Source organism: Notolepis coatsorum, assembly GCF_963971535.1.
Source record: "Notolepis coatsorum genome assembly, chromosome: 6".
In the NCBI taxonomy this organism is placed as follows: domain Eukaryota; kingdom Metazoa; phylum Chordata; class Actinopteri; order Aulopiformes; family Paralepididae; genus Notolepis; species Notolepis coatsorum.
In genome coordinates this window covers 175,953,312-175,968,600 of record NC_140170.1, presented here as the reverse complement: position 1 = coordinate 175,968,600, position 15,289 = coordinate 175,953,312, and the positions used below count along the sequence as shown (strand labels likewise).

The window sequence follows — 15,289 nt, the reverse complement described above, 5'->3', positions numbered from 1 at the left end:
TGCAGGCCCAGATGGTATAACAGGACGCATACTTAAGTCCTGTGCAAACCAGCTTGCCCCGGTGTTCACCGCCATATTTAATCAATCCCTGGCGGAGTCAGTAGTCCCTGCCTGCTTCAAGATGTCTACCATCATCCCTGTACCGAAGAAACCCTCCCCAACATGTCCAAATGATTACAGACCGGTGGCACTCACCTCTGTGGTCATGAAATGTTTCGAGAGGCTGGTCAAGGACCACATTTGTGCCTCTCTCCCCAGTGATATGGACCCTATGCAATTTGCATACAGGACAAACAGGTCCACTGATGACGCGGTCTCCCAGGTACTGCACAGCACTCTCTCCCACCTTGACCGTCAGAAGGGGGGCTATGTGAGACTGTTGTTCATTGACTACAGCTCAGCGTTCAACACCATAGTCCCCACCAGACTGGTGGACAAGCTGATCGAGCTAGGCCTGAGCTCCGCCCTGAGCGCCTGGGTACTGGACTTTCTGAGTGAAAGACCCCAGGCGGTCAGGGTGGGGGGTCAGACCTCCAACACCATCACCCTGAGCATCGGGTCCCCCCAGGGCTGTGTTCTAAGCCCCCTGCTGTACTCACTCTACACACACGACTGTGCGGCCAAGTTCAGCTCCAACTCCATTGTGAAGTTCGCCGACGACACGGTGGTGGTGGGGCTGATCTCGGACAACGACGAGAAGGCCTACCGAGAGGAGGTTGAGGTACTGGAACGTTGGTGCCAGGACAACAGCCTGCTCCTGAACATTGGTAAAACCAAGGAGCTGATCGTGGATTATAGGAGAGGACAGCAGGAGACACACACACCACTGACGATTAACGGGGCTACCGTGGACAGGGTGAGCAGCTTCAAGTACCTGGGGGTCCACATCTCAGAGGACCTGACATGGTCAACACACATAGACACAGTAGTAAAGAAAGCGAAGCAGCGCCTCTACCACCTGAGACAGTTAAGGAAGTTCAGAGTATCGGGGAAGATACTCCAGTCCTTCTACTCAGGAGCTGTAGAGAGCATCTTGACCGGAAACATCACTGCCTGGTATGGGAACAGCACGGCACAGGACAAGAAGGCCCTACAGAGAGTGGTGCGCTCAGCCGAGCGTACCACGGGTATTGCGCTACCTCCCCTGCAGGCTCTATACAACAAGAGGTGCAAATCCAGAGCCTGCAGGATAATGAAAGACCCCCACCACCCCAATAACAGCCTGTTCCAGCTGCTGAGGTCAGGCAGACGCCTGCGAACTCCAGCTACTAGGACGGAGAGGCTTAGGCTAAGCTTCTTCCCCCAGGCCATCAGAGCCTTGAACAATGAACATTGAGAGACACAGAAACTGAACTATCCACACACAAGCACATACACGAGTCAACACGACACGCACGCTGAGCACGCTCACACACTAGCAGCCACTTTAACACTCATGCCGCACACACGCACACTTATGGCCAGAGGAAAGGCCACTTAAAGTAGTATAACATCAGGAACAGTGTATTGCACTACTAAAGCTACCTAGCATGTCCTATATGCTCTGTAAATACTAATGTACAGATACCGAGATGGCACACCATGTACCTGTTTATTGCACTGTTTTATTGGATTCTATTAATATGTTGTACCACTGTATTTTATTGGATTCTATTATATGTTGTACCACTGTATTGCACATCGTCGCGGGCAAGACCAGCCGCATTTCATTGTATACCTGTATGCCGTGACAATTAAAACTCTTGACTTGACTTGATTTGAAGTATGAAATAAAATAGTATAGCATGTAAAATAGAAGTAAAAATAGAGGTCACGCTGTTCAGTATAGACATATGTACAATGTTCGATGCAGAATAGAAGTAACTGAGTTACCATACAATATACAATATACTATGCAATGTACTAATATACAATACGGCTCACTTTTCCCACTTCAATGACAGAGCTGCTGTTTAATAATATTGTCGCGTTGTGGAAAGCAGGATGAGAGAGCGTAGATTTCAGTGTGTATCATTTAATCATTTATCATTTAACATTTGAAAGGCATACATTGTTGTCATACAGAATAGTACAGAATATTTTTATCCAAAATGCTTCTTACTGTTACTGTTAGAGACTGTGCTAGACAAGATAAGTATGAAATAAAAGTCTTTCTCTGGTCTGCATCGAAGCAGGCACCACTGCTGTTGTAATTGTCTGGTAATAGCTGTTTGAGTGTTTATTATTACTGCCTTCCTATACCCAGTTAAAATTGTCTTCATATCTCTATATACAACAGCAGTGGTGCCTGCTTCAAATGTCACATATTATAGGCTATAAGCCTGTGTAGATCTATTCGGAATAATAAACATATACAAAACATGACACAATGTCATCCTATCTCCGATAGAGCGGCTGGTCTGAGTTGAACGAACACATCGGGAGGAGAATGAATGAATGAATGAACCTGATTCTCGAAGTCAACTTCCTGCCTGTTGTTGCTACGCAACTGCAGTGTGGGGGGAAACTGCCCAGCCTGGTACATTGTGTACGGTTCATTTAGTGCAGGAACGGATCGTTAAAGACAATCAAGCGGAATTTTCTTCAGTCCTTCACAATGCCAAAGAGCTGCTGTGTTACGCGTTGTACTAATGACAAAAACAGAAATCCAAATCGCAAGTTTTATACCATCACGGAGGAAAAAGTGACTGTGGCTAACGTTCGGCTAACTCGCTCTGCTGTTGTGGTAGCTACATGCTAAGCTAACGTTAATCACATCATATCGAACCGATAGGAGCTTATGTTATCTAATCTTACATGGATGTTTGATCGGGTAGTGGCACACGTGGTACCACCACGTAAGATTAGATAAGATAAGCTCCTATCGGTTCGATATGATGTGATTAGCGTTAGCTTAGCATGTAGCTACCACGACCACAACACCAGAGCTAGTTAGCCGAACGTTAGCCGCCAGCCACTTTTTCCTCCGTGATGGTATAAAACTTGCTATTTGGATTTCTGTGTTTGTTTTGTTATTAGTACAAAACGTAACATAGCAGCTTCAATTTGAGTATTCGAGAGATGGCCATGTCTGTATGTGTTTTGTATGGACATTATGTCAAGTCAATCAGGGGGAGCTTCTTTGAATAATATCTCGCCTTAGAATCACCAGAAAGGCTTTCGAAATAGTGAAATGCCATGTTGGCCTCAATATTTTCAAAACAAATCGTATGAAAATGTTATGAAATGAACAAGAATGTGATAAAACATGTAATAAAAACGGACCTCAACGCATGCATTTGATGGTATAAATCCGTATGGCCCCCCTATACCAAGATGGCGGCGGTCTCGTGACAACAGAGTGTCTTCGAGAATGTAAACAAGACAAAAGTCTTTCTCTGGTCTGCATCGAAGCAGGCACCACTGCTGTTGGAATTGTCTGGTAATAGATCAAATCAAATCAAATTTATTTATAAGGCCCGACAACACACGTTAATGTCCCCATGGGCCGTACAGGTCTTCTTTAAACAAGTCAAGAAGAAAACATAACAATAAGTCAAGAACAGAACAAGAACACTATAAGGTCCAAAAAATTTAAGATAAATGCAAATAAATGAAAGAATGCAAGCTGTTTCGAGTGTTGATTATTGGGTTGTTGTCGTCGCAGACTCACTGCATGTTCAATTTGCGGCTCTGTCTTCATATCTCACGGCCGGCAGTCAAGTCCATGCCTTGCGCGCGTCAACACACAGGGCAGCGGCAGCAGCAGCGGTGGATAGGGGGGCGGGTCACGTGGCCGTCGCGGCCAATCAGGCGAACCCGGAAACCGAAATCCGACTAAATCCGTTGCGGAAGTGATACACGCGTTCGTGGCTGCCACCATAGATATATATAGAACACTAGATAGCTTAAGGCGGAGTCACCAGCATCTCTAAACCGCCGCCATCTTGCTCGAGTCAGCCTTGAGTGAGGGTGAGTGATCTGCACAGACAAAAATACTCATAACTCGCTGAAATATTGACGGATTTACAAACGGTTTGGTTTATTACAAGCATTATTAACATGGCTATGATTCAAGTGGTTTGTAAAAAAGAATATTAAAAAAAACATTTTTATAAGTATGCAGTATCATAACTACATATTTGATGTTTATAGCAAACCAACCAGTTTGAAAATCGGTAAAGAATTGAGCAATCTATGGTTATTTAAATAGTGTTATCAGTAGCTGAGCTGCCCTGGCAAGATGGCCGCCCTACGATGGTGTCACTCTCCATTGGCCGGCAGCACAGGTAAGCTATCTAGTGTTCTATATATATCTATGGCTGCCACAGGCTTGCCCAGTGAGAGGATTCTCCGGCGCTGCAGCTGGACCCTATTGGCTGGTTGTACCTCCATCACCCGGAAGCGACGCATCTAAACGGATCAGACCCTGGTAGGTAAGAACACGTACAACCATATGGTCTGCAGAATGATCTGTTATAAAAACACGTATAGGCTAGTAGTAAGGCTACACAATACACATGACGACAAGCTAGCTAGCTAACGTTAATGTTTACTGCAGTTAGCTTGCAGGGTTTAGCTGCAACCTCATGATGATAATGGTTCAATGTATTCTATCGTCACCATCATCATTCATCATCAACAACAACACCACGTCACCCTCATCAACAACAACATCCCATCAAACTGTAATGTATTGTTATCATACAGCACAAGTACAGTGCAACGAAAATACGTTTCTAAATGCTAAACTATTAAGACCAAACCCATCTACTGGCTAAATAGATGAATGAATGGAAAAAAATCCTTTGAATATCAACAAAGTCCTATGATTCTTAGTTGAGTAAGAGTTTATTTGTGGAGGAAACAGCCATAAGTCCCTGGATATGTAAGGACATTGAGCAATGCAGGGAATGGAACCCCTAACCCTGGCAGTGTTGGTGCCTTGCTCTACACATTGAGCTACACAGGGAATGGAACCCTTAACCCTGGCAGTGTTAGTGCCTTGCTCTAGCCACGTGTGGTTGTTGATGTTTCAGCTCATGTTTGATCTTCCTCTGATGTTGCAGATCTTTCTGGAGAAGGAGATTCTTGCTGTGAAGGAAGGAAGGAGGATGACATCTGGATAATAAGAAGCAGACGGGAGAGCGACTAGAGGAGAGCTATCAGGAAGCCTGCAAGAGACTGTGGAGAATGGTGACAGGGGATACATGGTCAGTGTGTGTGTGAGTGATTTCTAGACTAAGTAATATGTAACCAAAATCTTCTCAGATGCGGGTCCCTGGAAAATAAATCTTTCAAATATATTTTATATATACATACATACAGTATATATTAGGGCTGGCAATCGATTGAAATATTTAATTGCATGATTGTCCATAGTTAACTGTGATTAATCACATATTAATTGCACATTTATTTGATCTGTAAACAATGTTTAATACTCTTATTATCAACATTGGAGTGGGCAGATATGCTTGCTTTATGCAAATGTATGATTATTGAATGGAAAGGAATTATTAACCAAAATCCGTTGTTGCCCAATAGTCAACAACAGATGGCCATATTGACCTGCTGAAGGTCACATTACTCAGTAATATGAGTACTCACACAATGTAGTGTTTTTTAAGCATTAAAACAAAACGATGGACCTCAACGCATCGCAACTACCGGCACATTGTACAACAGGTAGCGGCACGGTGGTGTAGTGGTTAAACACTGTCGCCTCACAGCAAGAAGGTCCAGGGTTCGATTCCCGCTTGGGGACCAGGTTTCCATGATGCCAGTTACCCAGGTGGGGTATCTCCCAGGCCTTTCTGTGTGGAGTTTCAAATCAAATTTTTTTATTATTATTTACATGAAACAAGACAACACAATAACCACAATAACAATACACAGAACTCCACAGGAAAATAACAGAAACAATAATAATACAGAAATAACAAATTATAAAGACAAAAAAGAAAAAGAAAACAGAGTTCAACCTCTTAAATTTCAAGGGGTACTATCTAATAAATAAATGGCCTTTCCCAGTATTCAGCACCGTTTCCCGGCCGTGTGGCCCTATATTAATAAAACTTATATCTCTAATTTTCAAAAAGGCCCACTCTTCCAATTCACCTCACAACAATCACCCTCACCGAGCTGAGTCATCACAAAATGTGCATATCAGTGATGTCAGAGATTTCCCAGCTGCATAACAATGTGGCAGATGCCACCGGGTCACACAGTGGATGGAGCCCAGCCTCAAAACGGCCTAAGGTCCTGAGGTAGAAAAACGCCACTTTTGATCACACAACCAGAAAACAAAACAATGAACCTTCTTGAAAAACAAAAACCTACAGAGGTGTTCCATAGACTCACAGGAACCGTGTAAAAGTGTCCAAATAGTGAAGAAATAGCTAAATAGCCCCCCCCCAATAAAATCCCAAGTTAAAGTCAAGAGGACAACACAAAAGACAAGACAGACAAGACATTTCCTCCTCCCCCTCCCACGAGACCGCCGGACTCCCCCGAACAAGCACCCCAACCCCGCTCAGCCGCACACGGCGGTCCTGACCTTCTCAGCTGCTGCGAACCACAGGTCAATCCCAGCCTGCCCCACCCCAATCACCCGCGCCGTGGATATCTCAAGATAAATCACATCCAACAGTGTTAGGGACCAGTTAATCACTGTGAGCTTCTCAGGCTCCTTCCATCTCAATGCTATAAGCTTCTTCGCTGCTGTGACGCCCGCTAGGACAACCCTTTTTAGTTGTACGGACGCGGGTAGTGTTGTTATATCGTTCAGGAGTAGCGTAACAGCTGTGAATGGGATAGTTAAGCCACACAGATCTGAAAGTTTGTCCGTTATTGACCTCCAGAAGCGGGCCACTGGTGGGCAATCCCAATACATATGCATATAAGTGCCAGTGGCCCTTTGAGAGCACAAAGTGCACCGAGAGTCGGTTACCAGTCCCATAGCAAATAGCTTCCTAGGTGTAAGATAGGTCCTATGAATATAATTAAAATTAATTTGCTGGTGATTGGGGTTGCGGGAAGACAATGCCACATTTGCCCAAACATCATCCCAGTCAAACTCGGGGTCCAACTCCAGGATATCCACACACCAGATTGTATCCAATGATACATTTTTATACGTGGATTGAATTAAGAGCGTATAAAAGTCTGAGACAAACCCTCTGGAGGTCGTCCTGTCCACTATGAGCCTGAGAAAGGGGTGTGGTTGCAAAGCTTGAGCCCACGGCACGCCATGCGCCCTCAGCGCTGACCTTAGTTGAAGGTAAAGAAAGAAAGACTCGCCGGGAAGATCATAAAATTCTTTTAAGTCCTGAAACGCCCGAAGGCCGTTCTTTTTTTTAAACTTACATTTTTATTTTCATTTTTTCAACAACATACATAGACAACATTCATAGACAATACACAGTACATAAATTAAAACAAATAGACAAAAAATGAGTATAGAAAAAGTGTGACATGGGTCCTTCGGTCCATTCTACATTTGCATTATTTATTTACATTTTTATTCATTTCCTTGTATCCTTTTCAAACCTCTGTGATGTCGTTACTTCCCCTCCTGTATTCTTCCCATTTTCCCCATTTCCATTCAAACTTTTCTTCCTGCAGCCTCAGCAGATGTGTGATTCTCTCCATTTCCTGTATCCCCTCTACCAACTCTATCCATTGATCCTTTGTCGGCACTTCTACCTTGTACCACAGTTTAGTTAAAGCTTTCTTGGCTGCCACTATCAATATCTTAATCAAATATTTGTCTTCCCCTTGGATTCCTTCCTGTGACAGATTCCCCAAATACAACACTTGGCCTCCCTGGGGTATTTCGTATCCTATTATTTCATTTATTATCCCTCCTATCTCTTCCCAGTAGTGCCTTATCTTCTGACATCCCCAGAATATGTGTGTATGGTTCGCCCCTTCCTGTCCACACTCCCTCCAACATGTTTTCTTTGCCGGTGTGTAATTGCCCTGTATTTCTGGTGTTATAAAGTATCTAATTATATTTTTCCACCCAAACTCCCTCCATATCCTTGATCCTGTGGTTGTTTGTTGTGTCTTACATGTGTCATACCATTCCTCCTCTGTTATCTCTATTTCCAACTCTCTTTCCCACTTTTCTTTCACATACAATGTTGTATTTCCCTTACTGTCCATTATTGCCTGATATAGTGCTGATATCACCCTCCCCTTCCGTCCTTCGTATGACTTTACCATTATCTTAATTACCCCATTCTGTTCTTTGTCTCTATCTTGCTTTATTTCCTTGTTATAGTAGTCCCTAATCTGTAAATATCTAAAGTGGTCCCTATTCTCTAGTCCGTATCTTTCTTTCAATTTTTGTAGAGTCTGCATCTCCCCTCCTTCTATCATTGTACATATTGCTGTTATCCCCCCCCCCCCCCCCCCCCGTTCCCACCTCTTGAACCCATGGTCTTCTATCCCTGGTCTGAATTTGTTGTCGTGTGCTATCCATCTCAGTATCTTAGATTCTTTTTCTAGCTTGTATTTCTTTCGAAGGCCGTTCTTATCATAAATATCCTCCAGAGTATGAACTCCCCTCCTTTGCCATTGAGGAATACTAACTGGCTTGTGCCCAACAAGTAGTTGCTGGTTATTAAAAATTGGAGAGTCCAGGTGCCATGGGCATTTAACCGCACACGACTTCTGTACATTACGCCATGTTTGGATCACGTGAGTTATGATTGGTCCATACCTCAGTCGGCATTTCGAAATAGGGACAGTGGAGTACACTACATGTTTTCAAGGAAAATATAAAGATTCCGTGATGAACGGCATTTACTGGAATATTCTGGCATACACAAACACGTTGTAATTTTTCGGCCTATTTATGAATCGTTTTCAAATAAACGCTAGATTATCGATAGTATATGTGTACTTATGCACGCTATAGAGGCGATCTGAAAAATCGATTCTCTCATTTCCTCATCAGCGATCACAGCCACACACACACACACACACACACACACACGCATAGGGCAAACGCTGAGATATAGGTGAAAATAGCTCTGATTATCCTAAGACTGGTAAAATAAATTCCTTACCTCAGATCAGATGTTATCCAAAAAGATTATTCCAATTCCTGATCGCCATTCCAAATATCGATCACGCTTATTGATTACAGTGTTGGGTACTGTAAATACATAATCCACGCGTTTTCCGGGCCGGCGAGCACAATGGATTCTTCAGTTGGCCTTGACGGAAAAGTAAAATGAGGAAACTGACCCCCCCCCCCCCTTCGTCAGTCTAAAGTAATGGGGTGGAGTTACACAGGGAGAGACGATAGGGGGCGGTATCTTCCCAATTGAGCTCAGAGAGACTCTGCAACACTAGCGTGAGGCTCGATTGATGAAATATGAATTCAAATCGCCAATAAAAAAAAATACGACAAACAAACGCTATATAGCGTTGGCGGGCACTCAAAGGTTGGCATGAACTAACGACAAAAAGCGTGGCTGGCATTCAAAGTGTTAACAGACTAATATACTTTTGTATAGTTCTCTCTCTCCCCCTCTCACACAGTACCATGTGAGAGGTTATGGCTTTAATACGCATTTGCGTTAACACGTTATTAATGCGCTAGCTTTGACAGCCCTAACATTTGATCAGATATTTCATTACCCTAAATCCTATACACTGCATCTTAAAAACCTTTTGATGAGGGTTGTGTTTTTTTTATGGCTGTCAAAGGTAATGCGTCATTAACTCAATCAGCGCCTGGGGTCGGGGTGCCAGGGGGCGCTAGAACGCCATCACTTTAATCAATGGGGAGACTGCGAAATTTGCGAGTGCTTAAAATATATCTTCTATTATAGCTATGGGTCTAATACACCCGTCGATTGTCAGTGAGTTGCTTCCAGTCAACATGCACAAAACAGATTGTTTTTTCATCCGTACATTTCCGTTTTATACCGTTTTGAATACGAGTATAGTTTTACTTTTGGTGATTCTTAGTAATCCTAGGAAAAGACGCGATAATAGCGTTTTAGTGGAATACACTTATCACGTTGTAATTTTTCGCCTGATTATCGAATCTTCCTGAAATCAACGCTAGATTATCATTATTATGTCTCCTCGTGCATACATGAAATGGCCCTCGCCATTCTTTTAAGTTATTTTGTGCATCACTCTGTTTTGAATTTGATGCAAATTTGCAATGCATGAGGGTCATCCTTTTGTGTTAAATGGCTGCATAAAGCAAGCATTTGTTGACTCATGTTGATAAGAGTATTACAACTTGAAAAAGATCCGTTTAAGGTAGATTTAGAAAAGGGGAAAAAAATGCGATGAATCGATTGACAGCACTAGTTTTCTTTAACCTAAATGATGGAACCAGTGACGACCTTCAAAACATCTTGACAAGTGACTGACTGTTGTTGTCGTCCAGATGACGGAGCCAGTGACGCTAAACGTTGGAGGGTGTGTCTACACCACCTCCCTCTCCACCCTGAAACGCTACCCAGACTCCATGTTGGGAGCCATGTTCGACGGAGACTTCCCCACCATGAGAGACGCCCATGGAAACTATTTCATAGACCGAGACGGACCGCTGTTCAGGTGACGATACAGTCTTCCTCCATTCCTTTTTATTTCCGTCTAAAGAAGGCCTTTGTTTTCTCCTTGTTGGAGCCAGATTCAGTCCTTATTATTTATTTAGTTAAATATTTTTTTTAGTTTTTATCCACTTTTTCTCCCATTTTCTATATTTTCTCCCATCCCAATTTCATATCATCCAATTCAACCCTCCCCTGTCACGAACGCTGTTTCTTGCCTCCCACAAGCCGGCTGCAATGTGGACTAAGTCATACATAGGACGAGTCCCCTCCGGTACTTGAGGTAACAGCAGTCGCATCTTTTCACCTGCGCAGCTCGATCTCTCAGTGGCGAGGAGTAACGCGTGGGAGGCTCACGCTGCCCCCGACACTTCCTGATTCTACTGCGCAGGCGCACCAACCGACCTGTAGGAGTCGCTGTCCACAACGCCCGATCCCCACCCATCAGTTTCCCACCCCCTAATACGGCCAATGTGTATTAGTATGGACGACCAGCTAAACTGAAAGCAATGTGGAGCGCTGGGCTCGAACAGGCAAGCCCAGCGTCTCCGTCATTTGTGGCGAGCGCCTTGCCCACTACGCCACGTAGCCGCCCTTATTTAGTTAAATGAACTTGATTGATAACATCTTTTATTTGTTATGATTCGGATGCGTGTTGCTTCGACAACGTGGAGGCGTGTCTGGTCCAGCCCATTTTGAACCGGTGATTGCAGCACCTGAGCGTGTGAACACACTTTTATCAATGGGACTGGTGCGCTAGTAAAACACGACACTGGAAATGCAAGGCACGCAGCCCAGACGGTTTTTGACCGTTGCAAGCGCTACGGATTTGAAACTTTAGAAATTGGAAACCAGGACACCATGCAACGGGAATAAGCCAGCACACCTCCACGTCGTATGGTAAGAACCCATCCACGCTAAACAAAGCTTCAAGTAAATGACAATAAATACCCTTTTCTATAAACCAAACAAATTAATCTCCGCTGTTTTCTTACGGAAAAGCGCATGCTGTGAATTTCACACTCCTCCTGGACTGAGTAGATAATTCACGAGTTGAATGAGAACAAGAAAACAACTCTCCAATTTATAGACTGCAGCATCAGCCCTCACACCTCTCTGGACTACTCACTATCAAGTGTCAAGTCAAGTGTTCCTTTATTAAACCCCTTGGGGAAATTCAGGTGTCATAGCAGCAGGGGGGGGGGGGGGGGGGTACAGGTAGAATAGGTAAAAAAGAATAACAGCAGAGAACATAGAACAAAGTACAAAGTAATAATGATGATAGTGATAATATCTATGATAACAGTAGTGAACAGTAGTGAGTGGCAGGATAAAATTCAATCAGACAGTAGTAATAGTGATGATAGTATACATGGTCCAAACCGTAGTAACACACTGCACCAGAGTCCGTGCAGTGTTTATTATCAAGAGTCAGACAGTCCTAACAGTTCTCAAGTTCACCAGCCATTAGTTCTCCAGCAATTGGCAGCAGTCCATCCCCACAGTTGTGGAGGCTGATGGCTACTGGCAAGAAGGACTGGCTGAGGCGGTTTGTGGTGTGTTGTGGGGGGGATAAATCTGTGGCTGAACATGCTCCTCATCCTGGCTAGCTCCTCATAGAGGGGGTGGGAGGGGTTTTCCAGTATAGCATCCAACTTTTCCCTCGTCCTCCTCTCTGCCACCACCTGCCATCACATAAATGTATAATTTCAATAACATAAATCCGCTTCTTGCTTCTGACACTGCAAAATGCTTTTCACTGCTGCTCCTGCTATTTTCTTTACATAAATGCTACACAAATGCTGCTCAACTGCTTCTTTAATGTCCTTTAACCACATAACGTGCACCGGGACATAATACGTCCCGACGCGGAACGCACAAAAGTCACGGCACTTTGCGAGCGTCTAGCAGCTCGGGCTGCATTTTTCGTCGAACATATAAATCACTGTTAGAAATATCTATTTGTTGCCGTTCGAACGCCACCTCACTCGACCAAATCCATGCCTCGGGTCCCCGAGTTAGATGACGATATGTTAGGCGAGCGTCTTTTTACACGCTGTGCGTCAGATGACCACCCCAGACTCCCGACGCTATTTCATTAGCACTAAAAGTGATTTTCCTTTTTTGCATTAGTAACTTCAGAATGTTATCTTTCAAAAGAGACCAGGCTCATGCATGTGCTATAAGTATAAAGTGTAAAGCTAAGCTTTGCAAAAAAGTATGCAGTCCTCAAGTTCAAGTAAAAATAATTGCCACTTTTCTGCCTGCCTGTTAACACTTTCTCCGGCAAAAACGCTGTACAGCGTTATTGGCCGCCATGTGTTGAGCGCCAGACCTCGCTGTACAGCGTTATTGAGATCAATACAATAATTTGTTTCGCCATGGCATTCATAATTCATATATACACCCGCGACGCTGCAGCTGGACCCTATAGGTGACGGCAACGATGGCTCAATACCGCCGCCTGGTGGATGGTCGGGCGAGTTACACTCACCTACAGGATATGGGGGCTGTGCGTCGATTAAACTCATCCGGCCGTCAGATATCGTTGCATGACTCCCGACAGACACAATGTACATAATGGATCGCTTTCTAAACTTAATAATCTATATGATTTCGGCGTTTATTGCGACATACAAACCGGAAATGGACCTAGGCGATCGGCGTCGTATACCTGGGATCTTTCACCGCCAGTCTCTTTGACCCACGGTAAGAGGAATATAACGTTATTTTCAACCCAATTGTGAGTTTCCTTGTGAGCAAAGCGATCTGATCAATATATCACCCAACCTACACAAAGCATTTACTGATGATCGGGGAATTATAAAAGACCCCCCCCCCCTTTCCTCCACGCATGATGAAGCATAACGTATACCAGGGCTATTCAACTAAATTGTTCAGGGGGCCACATTGTCAGAAACCCAAGGGGCCAGGGGCCGGACTGCCACGGCGCCTCCCCGTGCTATGAATATATGTACATTTTACATTTACATTTAGTCATTTAGCTGACGCTTTTATCCAAAGCGACTTACAAGTTCTGTACGACAAGACAGCAAGAAGGGTACAACTCTATCAGCTGAGTAACAATGTTCATCAAGTGTTGCGTGTTACAGTGTAGGTTAGTTTATTAGGACAAGTGCATGACAGTAAGGTTAGTCAGGGTTAGATTTTTTTTTTTTTTTTTTTTTTTTTTTAAATCATTTCAGATAATGGTTGAAGAAGTGAGTCTTTAGTCGACGGCGAAAGATTGGACGGGATTCGGCTGTCCTAACTGGGATGGGTAGTTCATTCCACCATATGTACACTTGACACAACACGCAACCACATTTTCACAACTTTTATTTAACTACATTGCAAAAGTAGTATACTTTTCAAAAAAAGTGCTTCATTTATGTGCCACATCTGCAACATATCCTGCAGAAAGTGCTTCATTTATGACTGTGCAACAACTGCAACATCTCCTCTTCAACATTTCAATATAAAAATAAAATAAAAAACAAACAAGTGCATGATGTGCATCTGAACATTCTAACATCAACACTTGAACAAAAAAACACATTTATAGTAGGGCTGGGCGATATGACCAAAAACGTTATCGCGATAAAATTATAAAATTATTTTCATATAATTCGATATCGATAATTATCGTCGATATAATGTCCGTCAAGTTTAATTAACTTCTTATGCTGCTGCGAATGTCTCAAGTCGAGTTGATGTCGTCATCAGTCCGCGCACGTTACACGTTAAGCAAGCGGAGTATCTCATGACAATAAATATGACACTAAAATACTCTCTTCCGCCACAATATATTGAAACGAACTGTATACCCCACACTGCTATAAACGTGGCCTCAGAATTCAAAACACACACATACTCGGCACGTAAATATATAAAACGTCGGCGTGCAAGCTAATTAGCCTAGCAAGCCTGTAGTATCTAAGCGCTGTATTCCATGACAATGTGCTAAATATTACACTAAAATACTCTCTTCCGCCACAATATATTGAAACGACGTCCACTGTATATCCCCACTACTATAAACGTGGCCTCAGAATTCACGTCACACACATACTCGGCACGTAAATATATAAAACATCGGCGTGCAAGCTAATTAGCCTAGCAAGCCTTGTTGAGTGAGTCCTACCTCCTTCCGGGTATATTTCGCTCTCGGCCATCTCCTTCACTGATTGGTTGTTAGCTGTTGTGCGTAAACACGTCATCGCGTAACGTTGGTTGTTGTTAGTAAGTGAGCTGAGCCGAGGCTGAACGGAGCCAAGCTTGGAAAATCGATATATCGAAACTTTGCGACCACGTTTCATGTTTATTTCGAGGAAATAATTTATCGCGATAGTTATCGTTATCGTTTTATCGCCCAGCCCTGATTTATAGTGCAGCTGAGCTTATGAAAAAGTGCTTCATGTCTGTGCAACAACAGCAAATCACAGCATCTAATTTGAGGTCTAATGTCTTTCTCTGTGTGTTTCGACATGGACAGTCGCATTATTCTCAGCTCCCAACAACGACGTCAAAGTAAATCAACAACAAGGTTTACTATACACTTTCTACTCACCCTACTTTGGATTACGGATCAGTACCTTAATTCAACATGGAAATACCACCAGACAGGAGTGGATAAGGTAAAAAAAGAGTCCCATTGCGACTTTTACCTTCTAAATGGCTCGGAGAGGAAACATCCATCCATGGGGACTGCAGCAATACACAGC

At 43.5% G+C, this 15,289-nt stretch overlaps 1 protein-coding gene across 3 annotated transcripts in view; it reads left to right on the top strand.

Annotated features, from left to right (window-relative positions):
* The first annotated feature begins 4,529 nt into the window (after positions 1–4,529).
* The window catches only part of kctd6a (potassium channel tetramerization domain containing 6a), a 69,306-nt gene continuing 58,546 nt past the window's right edge, over positions 4,530–15,289 (top strand). For 2 of the 3 annotated variants that reach the window (XM_084316149.1, XM_084316147.1), the window contains exons 1-3: positions 4,530–4,667; positions 5,049–5,192; positions 10,400–10,569. In XM_084316149.1, coding sequence (XP_084172275.1) covers positions 5,190–5,192; positions 10,400–10,569 — 173 coding nt within the window. In that variant the 5' untranslated portion in view covers positions 4,530–4,667; positions 5,049–5,189. The remainder of the gene's footprint in view (positions 4,668–5,048; positions 5,193–10,399; positions 10,570–15,289) is intronic. The other variant, XM_084316148.1, reaches the window with a different exon arrangement.